Source organism: Homarus americanus, unplaced genomic scaffold, assembly GCF_018991925.1.
Source record: "Homarus americanus isolate GMGI-L3 unplaced genomic scaffold, GMGI_Hamer_2.0 scaffold51476, whole genome shotgun sequence".
NCBI classification, from domain to species: domain Eukaryota; kingdom Metazoa; phylum Arthropoda; class Malacostraca; order Decapoda; family Nephropidae; genus Homarus; species Homarus americanus.
Window position 1 is genome coordinate 2,181,878 of NW_024736148.1, and position 16,874 is coordinate 2,198,751.

Genomic DNA, 16,874 nt, shown 5'->3' on the forward strand with positions numbered 1-16,874 from the left:
GCTTATTTGTTTGTGAGGGTCCGTAGTGTCATTTCTTGTTTGTGAGAGTCCGTAGATTGTCCTTTCTTGTTTCTGAGGGTCCGTAGTGAGTCTTTACTTGTTTGTGAAGGTCCATAGTGTGTCCTTATTTCTTTGTGAGGGACCCGTAGTTTGTCCTTACATGTTCCTAAATAAAGAACCTCAAACCTCTATGACTTTATAACATATTCTCGGAGTTGTTCTCAGACGACACAACCCATCAAGATCTGACACAAATCACACGAGTTTTTGTTTACATTATAGATGACGTAATGAACATCCATCATCTTATGTTTCCGGTCCACTCACGCTCAGAGCTGCTCCCTCCCTCCCTCCCATCTCCTCCTCGTCTTCCTTCTTCTTAGCTTCACCTCCTCCTCCTCCTCCACCCTGATTCTTTAAACACTTACTTTTAACACGGATAAAGTCTCTCTCTCTCTCTCTCTCTCTCTCTTTTTTTCTCTCTCTCTCCACTCGCCCTAGATGCACTTCTCCCCAGGTATCCTCAACGTTTACTGTATAGCATTGAAGGACGTATGAATCTGTGTGTGTTGTTTCTTGAGGTAGGTGAGTGGGGTGGTGGGGAAGATGAGGGGAGTGATGGGGAGACAAGTGGGGTGATGGGGAGACGAGTGGGGGTGTGGGGAGATGAGTGGGGTGGTGAGTAGGTGTGTGGGGAATGAGTGGGGTGGTAGTAGGTGTGTGGGGAGATGAGTGGGGTGGTAGCTACGTGGGTCATTTCTGGTCTGGTGAGAGTCGGGTTGTTTTTATTTCCTGTGAGATTGATCTTGTTGAGTAGCTCCTCTCTCTTACCCCCTATCTCCTCGACCGTTCCTCCTCCTCCTCCTCTCCCTCCTCCTCCTCCTCCTCCTCCTCCTCCTCCTCTCCCTCCTCCTCTCCTCCTCCTCCTCCTCCTCCTCCTCCTCCTCCTCCTCCTCCTCTCTCCCTCTTCCTCCTCCTCCTCTCCCTCTTCCTCCTCCCCTCCTCCTCTTCTTCCTCTCTTGCCTCTACTGCTACCTCCTCCTCCTCCTCCTCCCTCCTCCTCCTCCTCCTCCTCCCTCCTCCTCCTCCTCCTCTCCCTCCTCCTCCTCCTCTTCCTCTTTGTGGTTTAATATTGTCAGTAACAGGAAACAAGTCTCTTTGATTTGTGTGTGTGTGTGTGTGTGTGTGTGTGTGTGTGTGTAGATATGCTTGTGTGAGTATAGGGACATTTGTGTTTGTATATGTGCGTGAATGTATGTATGTATGTATGTATATATATATATATATATATATATATATATATATATATATATATATATATATATATATATATATATATATATATATATATATATGTATGTATGTATATATATGTATGTATGTATGTATGTATGTAATTACTCACTATATAATATCAGAATAAAAAAAATAAACAAAATAATGAAAAATTAGTGATAAAAATAAGAGTTTTCCGTCGGGTAATTAATCAGGCCAATTGATTTGTCAGTCAAAAAGACGTCGGGGATTAAGTCCACCGTCGGCTATTTCCAGACTCACCAACTTAATCACGACGGAGAAAGTCCTGCAGGAGGCTGGCAGCGTCTCTAAAGGGTGGGGGGTAGCTAGGCCCTTTATTACACCGACCATAGACTCCTCTGAGGGTTATCATGTTGTTGCCTCCATTTCCCTAAGGTTACCACTTTTCCCTCCTCCCCCTCCCCCCTCCATTTTTACGGTCTTTAGGAAGTGAATTGCAATTTCCTCCTCTGTGATAAGTTTTGAATTAGTTTCTCCTTTAAGGAAAAAACCAGAAAAACACATATCCAAGTAAAGAACATTTTCAAGATGTATTGTTCTGTGTGTGTGTGTGTGTGTGTGTGTGTGTGTGTGTGTAAATATGTATATATATATTAATTAACGGTTTATTGAAAGAGCTTGGAGCCAGAGGCTGAAAATATACAGTTACATATTTGGGGAATGGGTTTCGAATTACAAATAATATACAAGTGACATAAGTGACACAAATAAGACATATATTAACTTAGATGGGGATCAGCTCAATACAGTTCATTTCAACATAGTAGGGAGCAGTGTTTACTGGGAGTGAATACACTGATTTATTACATGTTGTGATAATTTTTCAATGGTTGGGACTGGGCTGTTCTTATAGCGATCGGTTCGTGCACGTATGGGCTGGATGCGGTTGTGGTGTCGAACAGCAATTCTCGGACAGGGGATCTCAGGTGTGGTAAGGGCCGGTGTCGGGGATGGTGTAGAAGCTTCTTACCAAATTGCAGATGAGGCCGTGGTGATGGTCAGTGAGAGTCGAAAGGGTCAGTGTGTTGAGCGCTTCTTGATATGTGGAGTAGGTAGGGAAGAGTAATAATCTTGCATGCCCTCTTTGCACTTTTCTAGGTGTTTACGTTGTGTGGCATTTAGGGAGGAAGACCAGGTGGGGAGGCATAGGTGAGCTGGAAGTATGGATGTTGTGTATACACTGAGGAGCTCGTGTGCGGGAACTCCAGGGACTTGAGTCGGCGGAGGAGGTGGAGACGGAAACTGGAGGATTTGACAACTTCACTGACGTGTGGTTTCCAATTTAGTTTGTTGTCTATGGTGACGCCGAGGAGCTTCGTGGAATCTACAACCTGGAGTGTGTTCGGACCTAGGGTAATGGAAGGAGGTGGGACAATGTCGGAGGAGAGGTTGATGTGCATAACCATGGTCTTGGTATGGTTGATGGTGACATGGTTTGTTGGTGGCCCAGTTTGGAGACTGTTCAATAGATCCTGAAGGGCGGTATAGTTGGGAGCAGAATTGTTGTGTGTGTGTGTGTGTGTGTGTGTGTGATCCATCTGTAAGTGACACGTCCTTCTGTCTATCTGTTCACGACCAGCTGTTTGTTGAATACACGGCGATGACCCACCTGTTTATACCTGGTCAGCTGGTGTCAGGCGTGAGGAAGGAGCACCATCTGTCACCCAACAGTGGATCATCAGGTCGTTGTGGGTCGTCAGGTCGTTGTGGGTCGTCAGGTCGTTGTGGGTCGTCAGGTCGTTGTGGGTCGTCAGGTCGTTGTGGGTCGTCAGGTCGTTGTGGGTCGTCAGGTCGTTGTGGGTCGTCAAGTCGTTGTGGGTCGTTTCTTAAGTATAAGATTGAAACGATAATATTGCTTGTGATTATTTACCTATAAGTGTAGTTTCTAGCTTAGGTTAGGTTAGGTTAGACTAGATTAGGTTGAATTAGTAAGTGAAGGTTAGGTTATATTACGGAAGGCTAGGCTTGACTGAGTTAGTAAAGGTTAGTTCAGGTTAGGTTAGGTTAGGTTAACAAAACAGTCCAGGGCTTCACCAGTTAAGAACACCGGTGGTCCAGTGCTTCGTGACGTGTACAGTGTCAACACGAGAACAGCTCAGTCCAGTGTTTAATGTGAGACAAATTCATTGAAATTAAGACCAATGGTTCCCTTAATGGTGTGTGAACTGAGTGGTGGTGGTGGTGGTGATCTAGTGGTGGTGATGACCCAGTGCCTCCTCCACCTCTCTCTCCTCCCTCCCACCCAACTCCCTTCATCCTTCCCCTCCTCCCGTCTCCCCTCCCGTCTCCCGTCAAGGCATTTTAATCAAATTTGCCATTTTACTCATGACTAAGTGTCCTCATTATCGAAAGCAATTAGTCACATAACCATTTTTGTATAAGATAACAGCCTAGTTTGTTTATGATAAATTGTTCTTCATTATATCAGTTAAAATTATGTTGCGTTAGATATTTGGTCGTGTAGGAAGGACTCTCTCTCTCTCTCTCTCTCTCTCTCTCTCTCTCTCTCTCTCTCTCTCTCTCTCTCTCACACACACACACACACACACACACACACACACACAGAGTAGTTTAGTTTCTTTAAATGACGTGTGTGTGTGTGTGTGTGTTGGGTTCTAAAACAAGGTCAGATAAACAATGTCTCCTCAACTTGGTGTGATGGTAGTAATGGCTCCTCTTGATGCCCCTCGTAACACAGGTAATCTCTGGCAAGTAGCTGTGTGTGTGTGTGTGGGTGGGTGTGGGTGTGTGTGTGTGTGCGTGTGTGTGTGTGTGTGTGTGTGTGTGTGGGTGTGGGTAGGTGGGTGGTCGTGATTGCGTGATGGCGTGTTCTTTCTCTTTCCTCCTGAACACATCTTAAAACATCAACAGATTCTGAAGGTTTGCAATACTTAATTATATCTGACGCAGGTGTTGGCAGGCGTCAGTATACATTTGTTTTGTTAGCATACACAGGTGTTGTATTTGACAGGTGTGATGGCTAGTGAGGAGGGTGTAGGAGGCCAAGGTGGTGGTGGTGGTGGTGGTAGGAGGAGGTAGATAAGACAGGTGTTGGTCTTAACTAATTAGTGGTTGCTCGTGGGTACTGTTGGTCATTGACTCACTGTCTGGTAGATTGTGGTTACAGACAGATTGTAGATGTTACAGGTAGGTTGTGGTTGTTAATCATATTGTGGTTGTTGCAGGTAGGTTGTGGTTGTTAATCAGGTTGTGGTTGTTAATCAGGTTGTGGTTGTTAATCAGATTGTAGTTGTTACAGGAAAGTTATGGTTGTTACAGACAGGTGATTGTGGTTGTTATAGACAGGTAGGTTGTGGTTGTTATAGGCAGATGGTTGTAGCTACTGGTTTGTGCTATAATCAAGCGTAGAATCCAGATAGCAGTAGAGTTTGGTGGAAAAAGTTGTTAAGAGTGAAAGGTGAGGAGGAAGGCAGAAAGCAGGCGCTGTGAGAGAGTTGTGGGAGGTAATCTGCCTAAGTGAGTGTATCCGTAATGGAGGGGAAAAGTGAGGGAATATGACGTGGGATCTTTTCAGTGAGAGGAGTGTGGGGGAGAGGGGGGGTGTGGGGAAGAGGAGGGGATGTGGGGGGAGAGGGGGGTGGGTGGGGGTGAGAGGGAGGTGTGTGGGAGGGAGGTGTGTGGGTGGAGGTGGGGTGTGTGGGTGAGAGGATTGTGTGTCCGGATGAGAGAAGTGTGTATGGGTGTTTGTGTGTATGTGTGTGGGTGAAAGAAGAGTGTGTAGGGGAGAGAGAGGAGGGTGTAGGGGTGTGTGTAGGGGAGAGAGGATGTGTGTGGGTGAGAGTCGTCTGGAGGAGGATTGACAGTGACCTCGTTTAGTTGCGTAGTTTGCACAGGAGACCTTACGAGCTATGACGTCATCACTGTCAAGGTAAACAGTATTAACAAGGTTATGCCTCAGGTAACATACAGGGGAACTTACCTGCCCTTCAACGTTATGTATATATTGTGAGAGAGAGAGAGAGAGAGAGAGAGAGAGAGAGAGAGAGAGAGAGAGAGAGAGAGAGACCTCACCATTACCCTACAATAGTTGCTTCCTGCTAAAGTTTGTCACGTCGCGCTCACTGGATGACCTGTGGCAATAATGCACTTCTTTTCTTTTTTTACACCCAACACCTCCTAGGCTATCTCGTCCTCGTCACCCCTCCCCTGGTCTTCGTCACCCTCCCCCTGTTCTCAGTCACCCTCCCCTGTTCTCGTCACCCCTCCCCATGGTCTCGTCACCCCTCTCCCTGGTCTCGCTCACCTCCCTGGTGCCCTGTCACCCTCCCTGGTCCCCGTTCTCCTCCCTCCCGGTCTTTGTCAACTCAGCACCTAGTCCCGTCACCTCTTCTCAGCACCTAATCTCAGCACCTGTTCTCAGTATATCGCCACCAGGGAATAAATTTAGTGATCAAAATACCAGGTTGTGCGACTCGTGTAAACATTGTAAGTTAGCGAGCGATAGTCGGGCTTGTTGGCGCCTCATTAATTAGCAGCATTGTAAGTTATTTAGTAGATCGTATTAAGTAAATTATATTGAAGTTTATGGGTGTGTTAGGTTTAAATCAGTAGTGTGGTGGTGCTAGAGGTGGGTTAGTGTACTCAGGTGTGGTGGGTCAGAGGTGGGTTAGTGTACTCAGGTGTGGTGGGTCAGAGGTGGGTTAGGGTACTCAGGTGTGGTGGGTCAGAGGTGGGTTAGTGTACTCAGGTGTGGTGAGCCAGAGGTGGGTTAGTGTACTCAGGTGTGGTGAGCAAGAGGTGGGTTAGTGTACTCAGGTGTGGTGGGTCAGAGGTGGGTTAGTGTACTCAGGTGGTGAGCCAGTTAGTGTACTCAGGTGTGGTGAGCAAGAGGTGGGTTCGTGTAAATAATGTGAAAGTAGTAATAACCATCATCACTTTCCCTAATAAACTCGTCTTCCGGTTCCTTTGTCGCTACTTGTGAATTGTGTATGTAAAAAAGATGCCTGGCCTGTGTACATGTGTGTGTGTGTGTGTGTGTGTGTGTGTGTGTGTGTGTGTGAGGGGTCGGTGCAAGTGGAGGCAGATGTAGTTTATGCCCTACGGAACTTAAGGCGGGATTACTGTAGATTGTGTACATGGTGAAGGTAGATCTCCGACAGGTGAATAATGGGTTCCTCCTCCTGCAGGTCGACGTATGAACACCAACTGGCGGCCGGAAGTAGGGACAACGGGCATGGTGAGCGAGGAGGACAAGTGCCGGCTCTTCAGCGAGCCTAACCACGATTCCATGGAGTTCTACAGCCCCCTCTACCCCAACGACTACCCCAAGGACACCGAGTGTATCCTCAGACTCGAAGGTGAGCCTCAAACCTCCTGTGTGGCTCTCAGTACACCCACCACACTACCGGGAGCAGCGACATGGAGGGTCCCAAAAAATGAGATCATGTGATCACTGGGCACCATTTTATTTCCACCAGTGCGCAGTGAGCCGCCTGATTTTACATCAGTTACCATCTGACCATTGCTGTAGATGAACGATTTTTCTTTGCCTTATAACGGGATGTTGTGCAGTTAGATGCAGCAATACGTCAGATAGGGGATTTAAGATGCACAGTCAGACGTCTGGGTTGGAAATCCTTTCCATCATCATTTTTGTGTCGGGTAAGTTTTACGGCAGTACAGTGCAGTGCAGTGCAGTGCAGTACAGTACAGTACAGTACAGTACAGTACAGTACAGTACAGTGCAGTGCAGTGCAGTGCAGTGCAGTACAGTACAGTACAGTGCAGTACAGTACAGTACAGTACAGTACAGTGCAGTGCAGTGCAGTGCAGTGCAGTGCAGTACATTTAAACACTTGGAGAGATGCTGCCTCTTCCTTTATCTGGAAATTAGTATTATAGAAACAAAGTGAATAATATCCCGGAAGAATCAGATGATTGTCTGTACCAGTGTAAGGCGCTAACTGGAGGAAGTCTGACACTACGCTCTCTTTATTATCATTATTATTGCTATAATTATTGTGATTAAAATACCGTACAGGAAATATGCAGCTTATCACTTGTTTAAAATGGTACTGTATTCTGCAATGCTGAATGGTGGTAGTTAATTTTGTTTTCTGTAGACTATGATTAAACCAAGTCATTCCTCCCCCGCGTACCTCTGTGTGGCTACTACAACACCCACCATACTATGTGTACCTCCATTGTACCCCTCACTTCACTCACACTCATTCTTGGCGCCCTACAGATAACTGCCTAACTTTATGATCTTTCTACCATGCCATTACTCCTGACTCACACGTCCCTACCACCTCTCTCTCTCTCTCTCTCTCCCTCTGTGTGTGTGTGTGTATGTGCGTGTGTTTGTGTGTGTGTTTGTTTGTGTGCGTGCGTGCGTGCTCTCCTTCACCATAAACATCCATCACCCATCTTGGATTTTATCAAGAAAAGTTGGAGTCTTGGTAAAGCCGTCGTTACTCCCTACGTCAACACAGTACACAGTGAAGAATGAACAAACTATTAACACTATATTCGGACATAAGATCTTCATTTCTTCGCCCTAAGTTTATTTACAGAATGATGATTATATTGTTTTTCGTACTCTGGCATTGTAAGGAGGACATAGCCAGCCACCATCACCACCATCTTCCTCACTTCTCCTCCCTTGTCAGCACACCATGCGGTTGTCTCTCTCAATCTCCCCCCCCCCCTCCTTCTCTTACCCACCCACGCGTTTTATCTCTCTCTCTCTCTCTCTCTCCACATTAAACATTTGCATCTCGTCTGTATCTCTTTAACAGTCAGTTGACGTGTAAAATATTCCTCCCACTTCTACCATACGTCATCTGCCTTGACTACGAGACTTGTTTATATCTTGCCGCTACAGTCTCAGTTATTTCATGATTCTTGGACTTCTCTCCTTCGTTACCGGTTTACTACACAAGGAGTTGCTCAAGTTTTAACCTCAGAGTCACGTATGCCTCTTTGCTGCTCCTCGAAGCCTATCTACCCCCTCACTGCCCTCCACAACCTCACACAGCTCCTCAAAATCTGATATTTTTCTCACTGCCCCTCACAACCTCAGCTTCCTCCCTCACAGCCTCATATACCCCTTCACTGCCCTTCAGACCCTGTTTTCTTTAGCCTTATATATTTATATTTAACACACACACACACACACACACACACACACACACACACACACACACACACACACACCTCATCGTTGAGCGGCTCCGAGGCTCCACTCCGTCACCGTCAGGAGTCACATAAACACCGTCCGTGTCTGAGGTGTTCTTCATCCTACACGAGTCTTGACACATCCCGACGTTCAGTTACCCCCAAGTGATGGCCACAACGAGAATGTTTTCCTCGAGTATCAAGGGAAATGCTCCAATTTGTTACTGTAGTCGAGTTTAATAGATATTTGCATAGTGACGCGTCATGGAGGGAGGGCAGGCGTGGGAGTGGAGGATAACGCTTTATTCACGAGTGTTGCAGCGGACTTAATCTTGTTTCCTGGCCACAGTTAAACTTTTTTCTGGAGGAATTACTCAACAATTGTGTGATTTACATGTTCTTGTGATCCTCACCTCGCCTGAGACAGTTTTACAGAACTTTGTTGTGAACTTGTGAGTTTGTTAAAAGTCGTTGGTTGTGTAAATTGGTGAAAGTTAGTAAGACTGTTATGGGTTTTATAATTTTATCCAGAGAATTAAATGGTTATTGACCTCGCGTGACGGCATGTATGTGTAATGCTTATTGGTGTAGTCATTGCAGCGGTTTATTAATCTGTGCAACAATGATCGTCAGGTTACCGTGTTCTCGGTTTACCAGTTGAAAGTAAGTATATTTGTGCAGCAGACCAACATTGTGAGACCACGCAACCAACACTCACACGGGTGACGGATGAGAGAACCGAACCTTCCTTCTCAAGGTGGCGGCCCGACTCCAGTACCCATAAATGACAAGGATTGCGAATGCTGAGGACTACATGGTGTTGATAAAATCCGTGTGCAACTTTTAAACTTTAATAAAAATAAATTATAATGCACACACAGGCCAAGACTTCTCCCATATTAGATCAAATAAGTACCACACACCCAGGACACCGTCACGAATGTCAGGTGCTGTCGTGATTAATTCCTTACTGACAGTTTACAGGGCGAGGTCATGATGTGTGGAGGGAGGCGACGCCCAGCAACAGCAGTGAGGACAGTTGGCGAGTGTGGTGCAGGAGGCGAGGCGCTCATCATGACTGTCACTCGACAATAACCAACAGGGAGGTGGGGTGTCATCCTTGAGTGTGGCGTCTTGTGTGAACGACACCGTTTCAGGGGCGTCGCTTCAGTCACTTTCCGAGCATATTTTATGTCTCTCTCTCACACACAAAATTCCCCTCCTTTCTCCCTCACAGCTGCGTACGGCTACGTAATACGAATAGACTTCCGGGACTACTTTGACATGGAACCGTCGGAGAAGTGTGAATTCGACTTCCTGGAGGTGCGGGACGGTGCTCACGGGTACTCTGACCTGAAGGGTCGCTACTGCGGCCACGACTTCCCGCCTATTATCACCTCCAAGGACAGTCACTTGTGGCTCAGGTTCACCTCAGACGAGACCATAGAGTACAAGGGCTTTAAGGCCGTCTATCAATACATAGAAAATACAGGTGAGTTGTGTTGATTGTTTCTGTACCTGGCAATGTGTGTTACGTAGTTATCTTTTCAATATGTAATTTTCTATGTTATCTTCTGTTGTCAGCCTTATGAGCGAATGCAAACGTTCATTAATTTAATTTTACGGAGGTTAACACAGTTTTAACCGGGCGACGACGTGTGCTGGGACTGTTTTGTCTCGGTCAACAAACGAGCTGTATAGTACACACACATCCACCTGAATAAGTTCGTTGGTCTACACTCTCGCTGTTGCCTCACTTCTGGGAGACAAAGTGATAATATTGAGTGTTAGGAGGAAAGTCACACAGCGGAAAAAACAGAATTAACCTCCTTACCTTACCTTACCCAACTCATCCCTCCCTTACCCTACCCTACCCCCTCACCTTACCTTAATCATCCCAACTTAACTGAACCTAATCTAATCAAACACACACACACACACACACACACACACACACACACACACACACACACACACACACACACACACACACACACACACACACACCTGTTGCTGGAAATATGTCGACGACTCCACCATTGGGATCAGCGTCAACAATTCTGCTCCCGACTATACCGCCCTTCAGGATTTATTGAACAGTCTCCAAAACTGGGCCACCAACAACCATGTCACCATCAACCATACCAAGACCATGGTTATGCACATCAACCTCTCCTCCGACATTGTCCCACCTCCTTCCATTACTTTAGGTCCGAACACACTCCAGGTTGTAGATTCCACGAAGCTCCTCGGCGTCACCATAGACAACAAACTAAATTGGAAACCACAGGTCAGTGAAGTTGTCAAATCCTCCAGTTTCCGTCTCCACCTCCTCCGCCGACTCAAGTCCCTCGGAGTTCCTGCACCCGAGCTCCTCAGTGTTTACACAACATTCATACTTCCCAAGCTCACCTATGCCTCCCCTACCTGGTCTTCCTCCCTAAATGCCACACAACGTAAACACCTAGAAAAAGTGCAAAAGAGGGCATGCAAGATTATTCTCTCCCCTTCCTACTCCACATATCAAGAAGCGCTCAACACACTGACCCTTTCGACTCTCACTGACCATCACCACGACCTCATTTGCAAATTTGGTAAGAAGCTTCTACACCATCCCCGACACCGGCTCCTACTACCACCTGAGATCCCTTGTCCGAGAATTGCTGTTCGACACCACAACCGCATCCAGCCCATACGTGCACGAACTGATCGCTATAAGAACAGCCCAGTCCCAACCATTGTAAAAATTATCAATAACTTGTAATAAACCAGTGTATTCACTCCCCAGTAAACACTACTCCTTGCACTGTCACTATGTTGAAATGCCCTGTAGTTTGAGCTTTTCCCCACCTAGTTATTATATATCTTATTTGTATCACTTATGTTACTTGTATATTATTTGGAATTCGAAACCCATTCCCCAAATATGTAACTGTATATTTTCAGCCTTCTGGCTGCCAAGCTCTTTCAATAAACCGTTAATTATTATTATTTTATTTATTATTACACACACACACACACACTATTTTCAATCATTTTAAAACATATACAGTATAAGTAATGAACACGATACAGTATGGTCCACCAATATATATTAACTTTATACAAAATATCTGTTGGAGATTCAATCGAATTTCATGACAGGTAAAAAAAAAAAATATATAATGAAATTAAGTTATTTTTCGTCCTTGTGTTCACTGCCCTGAAGAGAGATCAGGAGTTTTACCATCAGTCTGTCTATCTGTATGTCTATGTATCTGTCAGTCTGTTTGTCTAACTGTCTATCCGTCTGTCTGTCTGTCTGTACTCGTATGTTTGCGAATTCGGGCAAAAACACATCAATTATTATTTTTCCCCTTCGTTTTCTTTCACTGTGTTGCCGTTTTAGAGGGATAACTCACTTAGTCGTGATCCAGTGACCCCCTCTGGTGCCTGGTAATGGAATTAAGAGGTCAAAGAGGTGTAATTATACTACCCGTTACTGTCTCTACTTGTTGTTGGTGTCTCTGATAGTTAGGAGGGCTCGGGGGTGGTAGTAGTAGCAGCAGTCTCTTACCTTTTCAAAATTAAATAGCTGGGGCCTGAGGCAATTTGTTCATAATTTTAATAAGGGGGTAAAAGTATTTGTCTTATGTAAAGAAAGTTTTCAAACCTACAGCAAACTACAGCGACTCTAAAGTGATGAATACGGGTAGAGTTTTTTAGTGACGTCAGTTTGATAGACTACATAAGTGAATAATGTAGGCCAAACACATCACCCCGGCCAAATAATTGATAGTAAGTTATTATAAACAGTCACTCACGGCCAAGGGCAGGGTGACCACACGACACAACACGACACGACAGTATCAATAAACACTTCACATTCTGACATATTAATATCTAATGAGGAACTTTATCGCCACACACATTAATATTGGAATAATTAAGCAACATTATCGTAAACACTGGAAGCATAGAGAGAAAAATGATGACTCTCGTCTTTATGTTATGTTTGAATTGTATTGCATTGAGTCCTGTGATAGTAGTGAAGACAATGATATGATATATTTACGTTTGGATGTTTGTGGTGTAGAAGATAATGACGTGAGTAAGGAGCAGAAAGAGTGATTGTGGAAGCTATCTCTTACACCACAATTAGTGATGGTCAACGTAGGTGTAGCCAACAGTGTGATCTGACCTCCCGTGACCTGTTAAATATGTCATAATTACTTTTGGTGGGCGGGCTGGGGCGAAAAAAAAGACATTTTTTTTATTTTATTGGTTGATAAGTCGTGTTGATCTATAAGGAAATACGAAGATAAGCGAAGATAATGAAGATAGTGAAGCTAGTGAAGATAATGAAGGTAGTGAAGATAGTGAAGGTAGTGAAGATAGTGAAGATAAGGATGAGTCCATTATGTCACAGCTCACGACCTATACCGAGCTGTGGTCTTCCCCTACACAGTTTCCTCTCCACCTACGCTGCCATCATTGTTCTCTTGCGTAATTTTTGTTAATAGGAGACTAGTGCATGTCCCCCTCCTTGTTAACGCTGGCATCTCCCTCAGAGTGCCACTATCTCCCCTCTGGCCCCTCAACACGTATATATTAGTCCCCTTGTTTTCCGGTATAGAGTTCACCTTTCCCCTCTTGCTCTCCCTCACAAACATACATCCTGGCACCCTCCTCCCCTCAGGATAATATTTCCCCTCCCTTATCTCTCCCTCTATGCATGACAAGTAATCTTCCTATACTGCATGACTATGTACTCCACCTGCCTGGACCCTCTGGCTGGGCATTACATAAGTTAGGTGTGTGTGTGTGTGTGCATGTGTGTGTGTGTGTGTGTGTGTGTGTGTGTGTGTGTGTGTGTGTGTGTGTGTGTGTGTGTGTGTGTGTGCGTGTGTGTGTGTGTGTGTGTGTGTGTGTGTGTGTGTGTGTGTGGCTCGCTAGGGGCAAGTGAGGGATGCTTATTACACCTGCCCAATCTACCCTCATCTCCCAGCTCGGGGTCGTTACTGTACCTCCATACACCTTGAACACCCCTCCACCTGCCTCTTCCACCCCTCCTCCTCCACCAGCTACGCTCATTCACCCCTCCTCCTTTTCGTCCACCCTCCACCCTCCTCTTCCTCCACCTGCTGCTTCGTTCACACCTCCTCCTCCCCCCTGCTTCCTCGTCCACCCCTCTTCCTCCTGCTTCCTCGTCCACCCGTCCTCCTCCTCCATCTTCTGCCTCGTCCACCACTCCTTCACCTGGTCCGCCCCTCCTCTTCCACCTAGTCTACCCCTCCTCCTCCACCTAGCCCACCGCTCCTCTTCCACCTAGTCCACCGCTCCTCCTCCACCTGGCCCACCCTAGGCCTTTGCTTTTCTCTATATATCGTTACTGACATATTCCTTAAATAATAGAACATTATCTTCATGTCCTACAAGGTGTTTGTAAAATATGCGTCCACTTATAATCTTCAGTAACTTTATGCGCACTTCTAATAGTCAAAATCTGCATAGGGTAAATTAAAGACAAATTTATTAAAGTTTTAGCGTAGTTACGGCAGATCGCTCTAGCTTCCAACCTAACCATCTGTTACGTCTTCATGCGGGTTATAAGAACAGTAAGTTAAATAAGGTAGGATAACACCGTAGAGTTTGTGTTGTGGTGTAAGAGGTTCGTCATGATCTCACTCTCTATTTGATTTTTTCTTCTCTCTTTCTCTCTTTTAATTTTAATAATATATATCACTCTACCCTCAGAAAACATCCAATATTTAATTGTTTTCTTCATTTGACCATTTGTATATTTTTACACTTTTTTATATATTCAATAATTATATTCTTCGTTTCTCATCTCCCTGGGGCTGTTGCTTATCTCTTAGTATTTTTATATTTTTCTCTCCCTCCCTCCACTTGTATCTACTACATATTGTTTTATTTGCTGTTATATTTACCATCACTGTAATAAACTTAAGATGTTTATTTCCAAGATGACTGATATATAAACGTATGTCTTTAGTTTTTACTTCACCTTATGTGTGTGTGTTGTTGCAGCGTTGGACAGACCAGAGATCGGACCGTGTCAGTTCGAAGTATCTGGAGTACAAGGCCTCATCACTCACACCAACATCACACAGTCGAGGTTGAACTACTCTATCAACTATAGTTACCCTGTTGACTGTACCTGGGTCATCAGAGTCAAACCCGGCGAGAAGGTAAGGACGGGTTTGTTAATCTCGAGTTTACATTTTGGTTTACAGTACTTGAGGTATTCGTGGGTTCAGTGGGTCAGGACGATCTTGGGACGTGTAAATCTTGAGGTGTACATTTGGCTTCGTGGATATTTAGGTATATTCTGAGGTATAAATAGGTAGGCTTAGGTTTACTGGGGTATAAATAGGTAGGCTTAGGTTTACTGAGGTATTTATAGCTTTATTTAGGTATTCGTAGGTTTACTTAGGGTATTCGTAGGTTTACTTAGGGTATTCGTAGGTTTACTTAGGGTATTCGTAGGTTTACTTAGGGTATTCGTAGGTTTACTTAGGGTACTCGTGTGTTTTCATAGGTAATCGTAGGTTTACACAGTTATTTGTGGGTTTACATAAGCATAGGATATCGGTACTCCACACCTAGATACTCTGAGGTGTATGTACAGTATATAGGTTGCCTTACATACATTGGGTAATTCTGATAGAGATAAGGTAAAATGTAAAATACAAGAGACAGTATTTGATATATTTACTATTTACAGATCATTTACAAAAGGAATAGAGATGAAGGATAGTGTAAATGCAGGTGGCAGTACAGTACTTGATATATTTACCATTTACAGATAATTTACAAAGATAATACAGTTAGTGGCTAAGTATTGATTAATGCCTAGAAAATATATTATCTGGTTCTGAACGTAACCTGATCGCGAGGCAAGAGACGTACCACGGGAAACACCTCATAAAAAAAACGTAAATTAATGTAAATGTCAATAGGTAAAAGTTAACGCACCGAAACCTTGACCAAAACGCAATTAGGTTATATAAACGCATCTAGACGTGTTAGAAAATGTAAATAGGTTAACGCATCAGTCATATTCTGCTCATTCTGAAGGACAACGGTATGTATTCAGGTGTTGTAGGTGTAATTTAGATACAGGTAGAGGAGCTATGAATCACCTCCTCCCTCCTTCCATCTGTCCCCTTCTACTTCCTCACTGCCTCCCTCCATCTGTCTACCTCCTCCCACCCTCCCTGTACCTGTCCTCCACCTACCGAGAGAGACCATCACCTTACCCACATCCACTCAAGAGAAGTGGAAGGCCCGAGGTATAGCCGCCACTCTCACAGTCTCATTCACCCAAAACTTGAGGTCCATTTTGTGTCGATTTGCACGAGTGAGGGTAAGAGGAGCGAGGGGGGGTGAGAGAGGGAGGTGAGAGGAGGGTCCAGCAGTTGTGTGTCCCCGAGGCTCACTGACCACCACCTCCACTACTTGAAGTAAACGTCTTGCACCACACCACCACCACAGCCTCCTCTTATTTTTTCATTCATTTTCTGGTGATGAGTGTGTGTGTGTGTGTGTGTGTGTGTGTGTGTGTGTGTGTGTGTGTGTGTGTGTGTGTGTGTGTGTGTGTGTGTTGTGTGTGTGTGTGTGTGAGCGAGCGAGCAAGCTCTGTTCTCTATACTGTAAGTCTGTCAAATCGCAGGACAAATACCTGAGACTTAATTAACAATCGTAATAATCCTGTAGAAGTCTCGAGTGCATGTAATGGTGAGGTGGTAATAATGACTGAAGCCTCTATCACTCGTCTTTGTTTGAGTGTTCAATTGTAGCTTAAATTTCCACCTAAAAATAAATGAAGTCACTAAATTTTCTGTCAAGATTTCAAACCAATAAGAACTGACTGTATTTATTGACTATATTCAGCCTATAAGAATTCAGAGTTTTAAATTAATAGGTTAAGTTTTAAGTAGTAACAGTTGAGGATGTAAATTTTAGCGAACTCGAGATGAAATTCTTGGCTTAAATGCCAAAAGATTTAACGTGACCTCAATGAAGGTGGAGATAATAATTTTATGCCAGCAGGAACAAAAAAAAAGGATAAATTTTGTCACTATTCAGAGCAGTAGTTTAGACTGGACTCCATTAATAAGTGGAGCTCCAGTTGTCTTCTCCTGGATAGAGTTGAGACTATACACTTTACCATCACACAAGTTTGTTCTTTACACCACTGTTTCCTCCCGTCTGCCCTCTACACTTGTGAAGTTTTACCTCGGTCACGTAGCTCAGTTCTCCCTCCCTCAGTGTGAGTATGGAGTTAAAGAGTTTGGCGGCAGTAAGAGTTCAAAGCTCAACTTCACAGCTGTAGTGAAAATTCTCCTCAAAGACCCCTTGAGAGGACCATGGTCGTGACTCTATCCAAGAAAAGCTGTAAAGTTCAGACCCTT

The 16,874-nt window shown here is 44.7% G+C and overlaps 1 protein-coding gene across 1 annotated transcript in view; it reads left to right on the forward strand.

The window, feature by feature from the left end:
* The window catches only part of LOC121872038 (neuropilin and tolloid-like protein 1), a 60,244-nt gene that overhangs the window by 36,000 nt on the left and 7,370 nt on the right, over positions 1 to 16,874 (forward strand). Inside the window, exons 2-4 of the mRNA XM_042374689.1 lie at positions 6,465 to 6,635; positions 9,695 to 9,949; positions 14,488 to 14,648. Of these exons, the coding sequence (XP_042230623.1) occupies positions 6,473 to 6,635; positions 9,695 to 9,949; positions 14,488 to 14,648 (579 nt within the window). The 5' untranslated portion in view covers positions 6,465 to 6,472. The remainder of the gene's footprint in view (positions 1 to 6,464; positions 6,636 to 9,694; positions 9,950 to 14,487; positions 14,649 to 16,874) is intronic.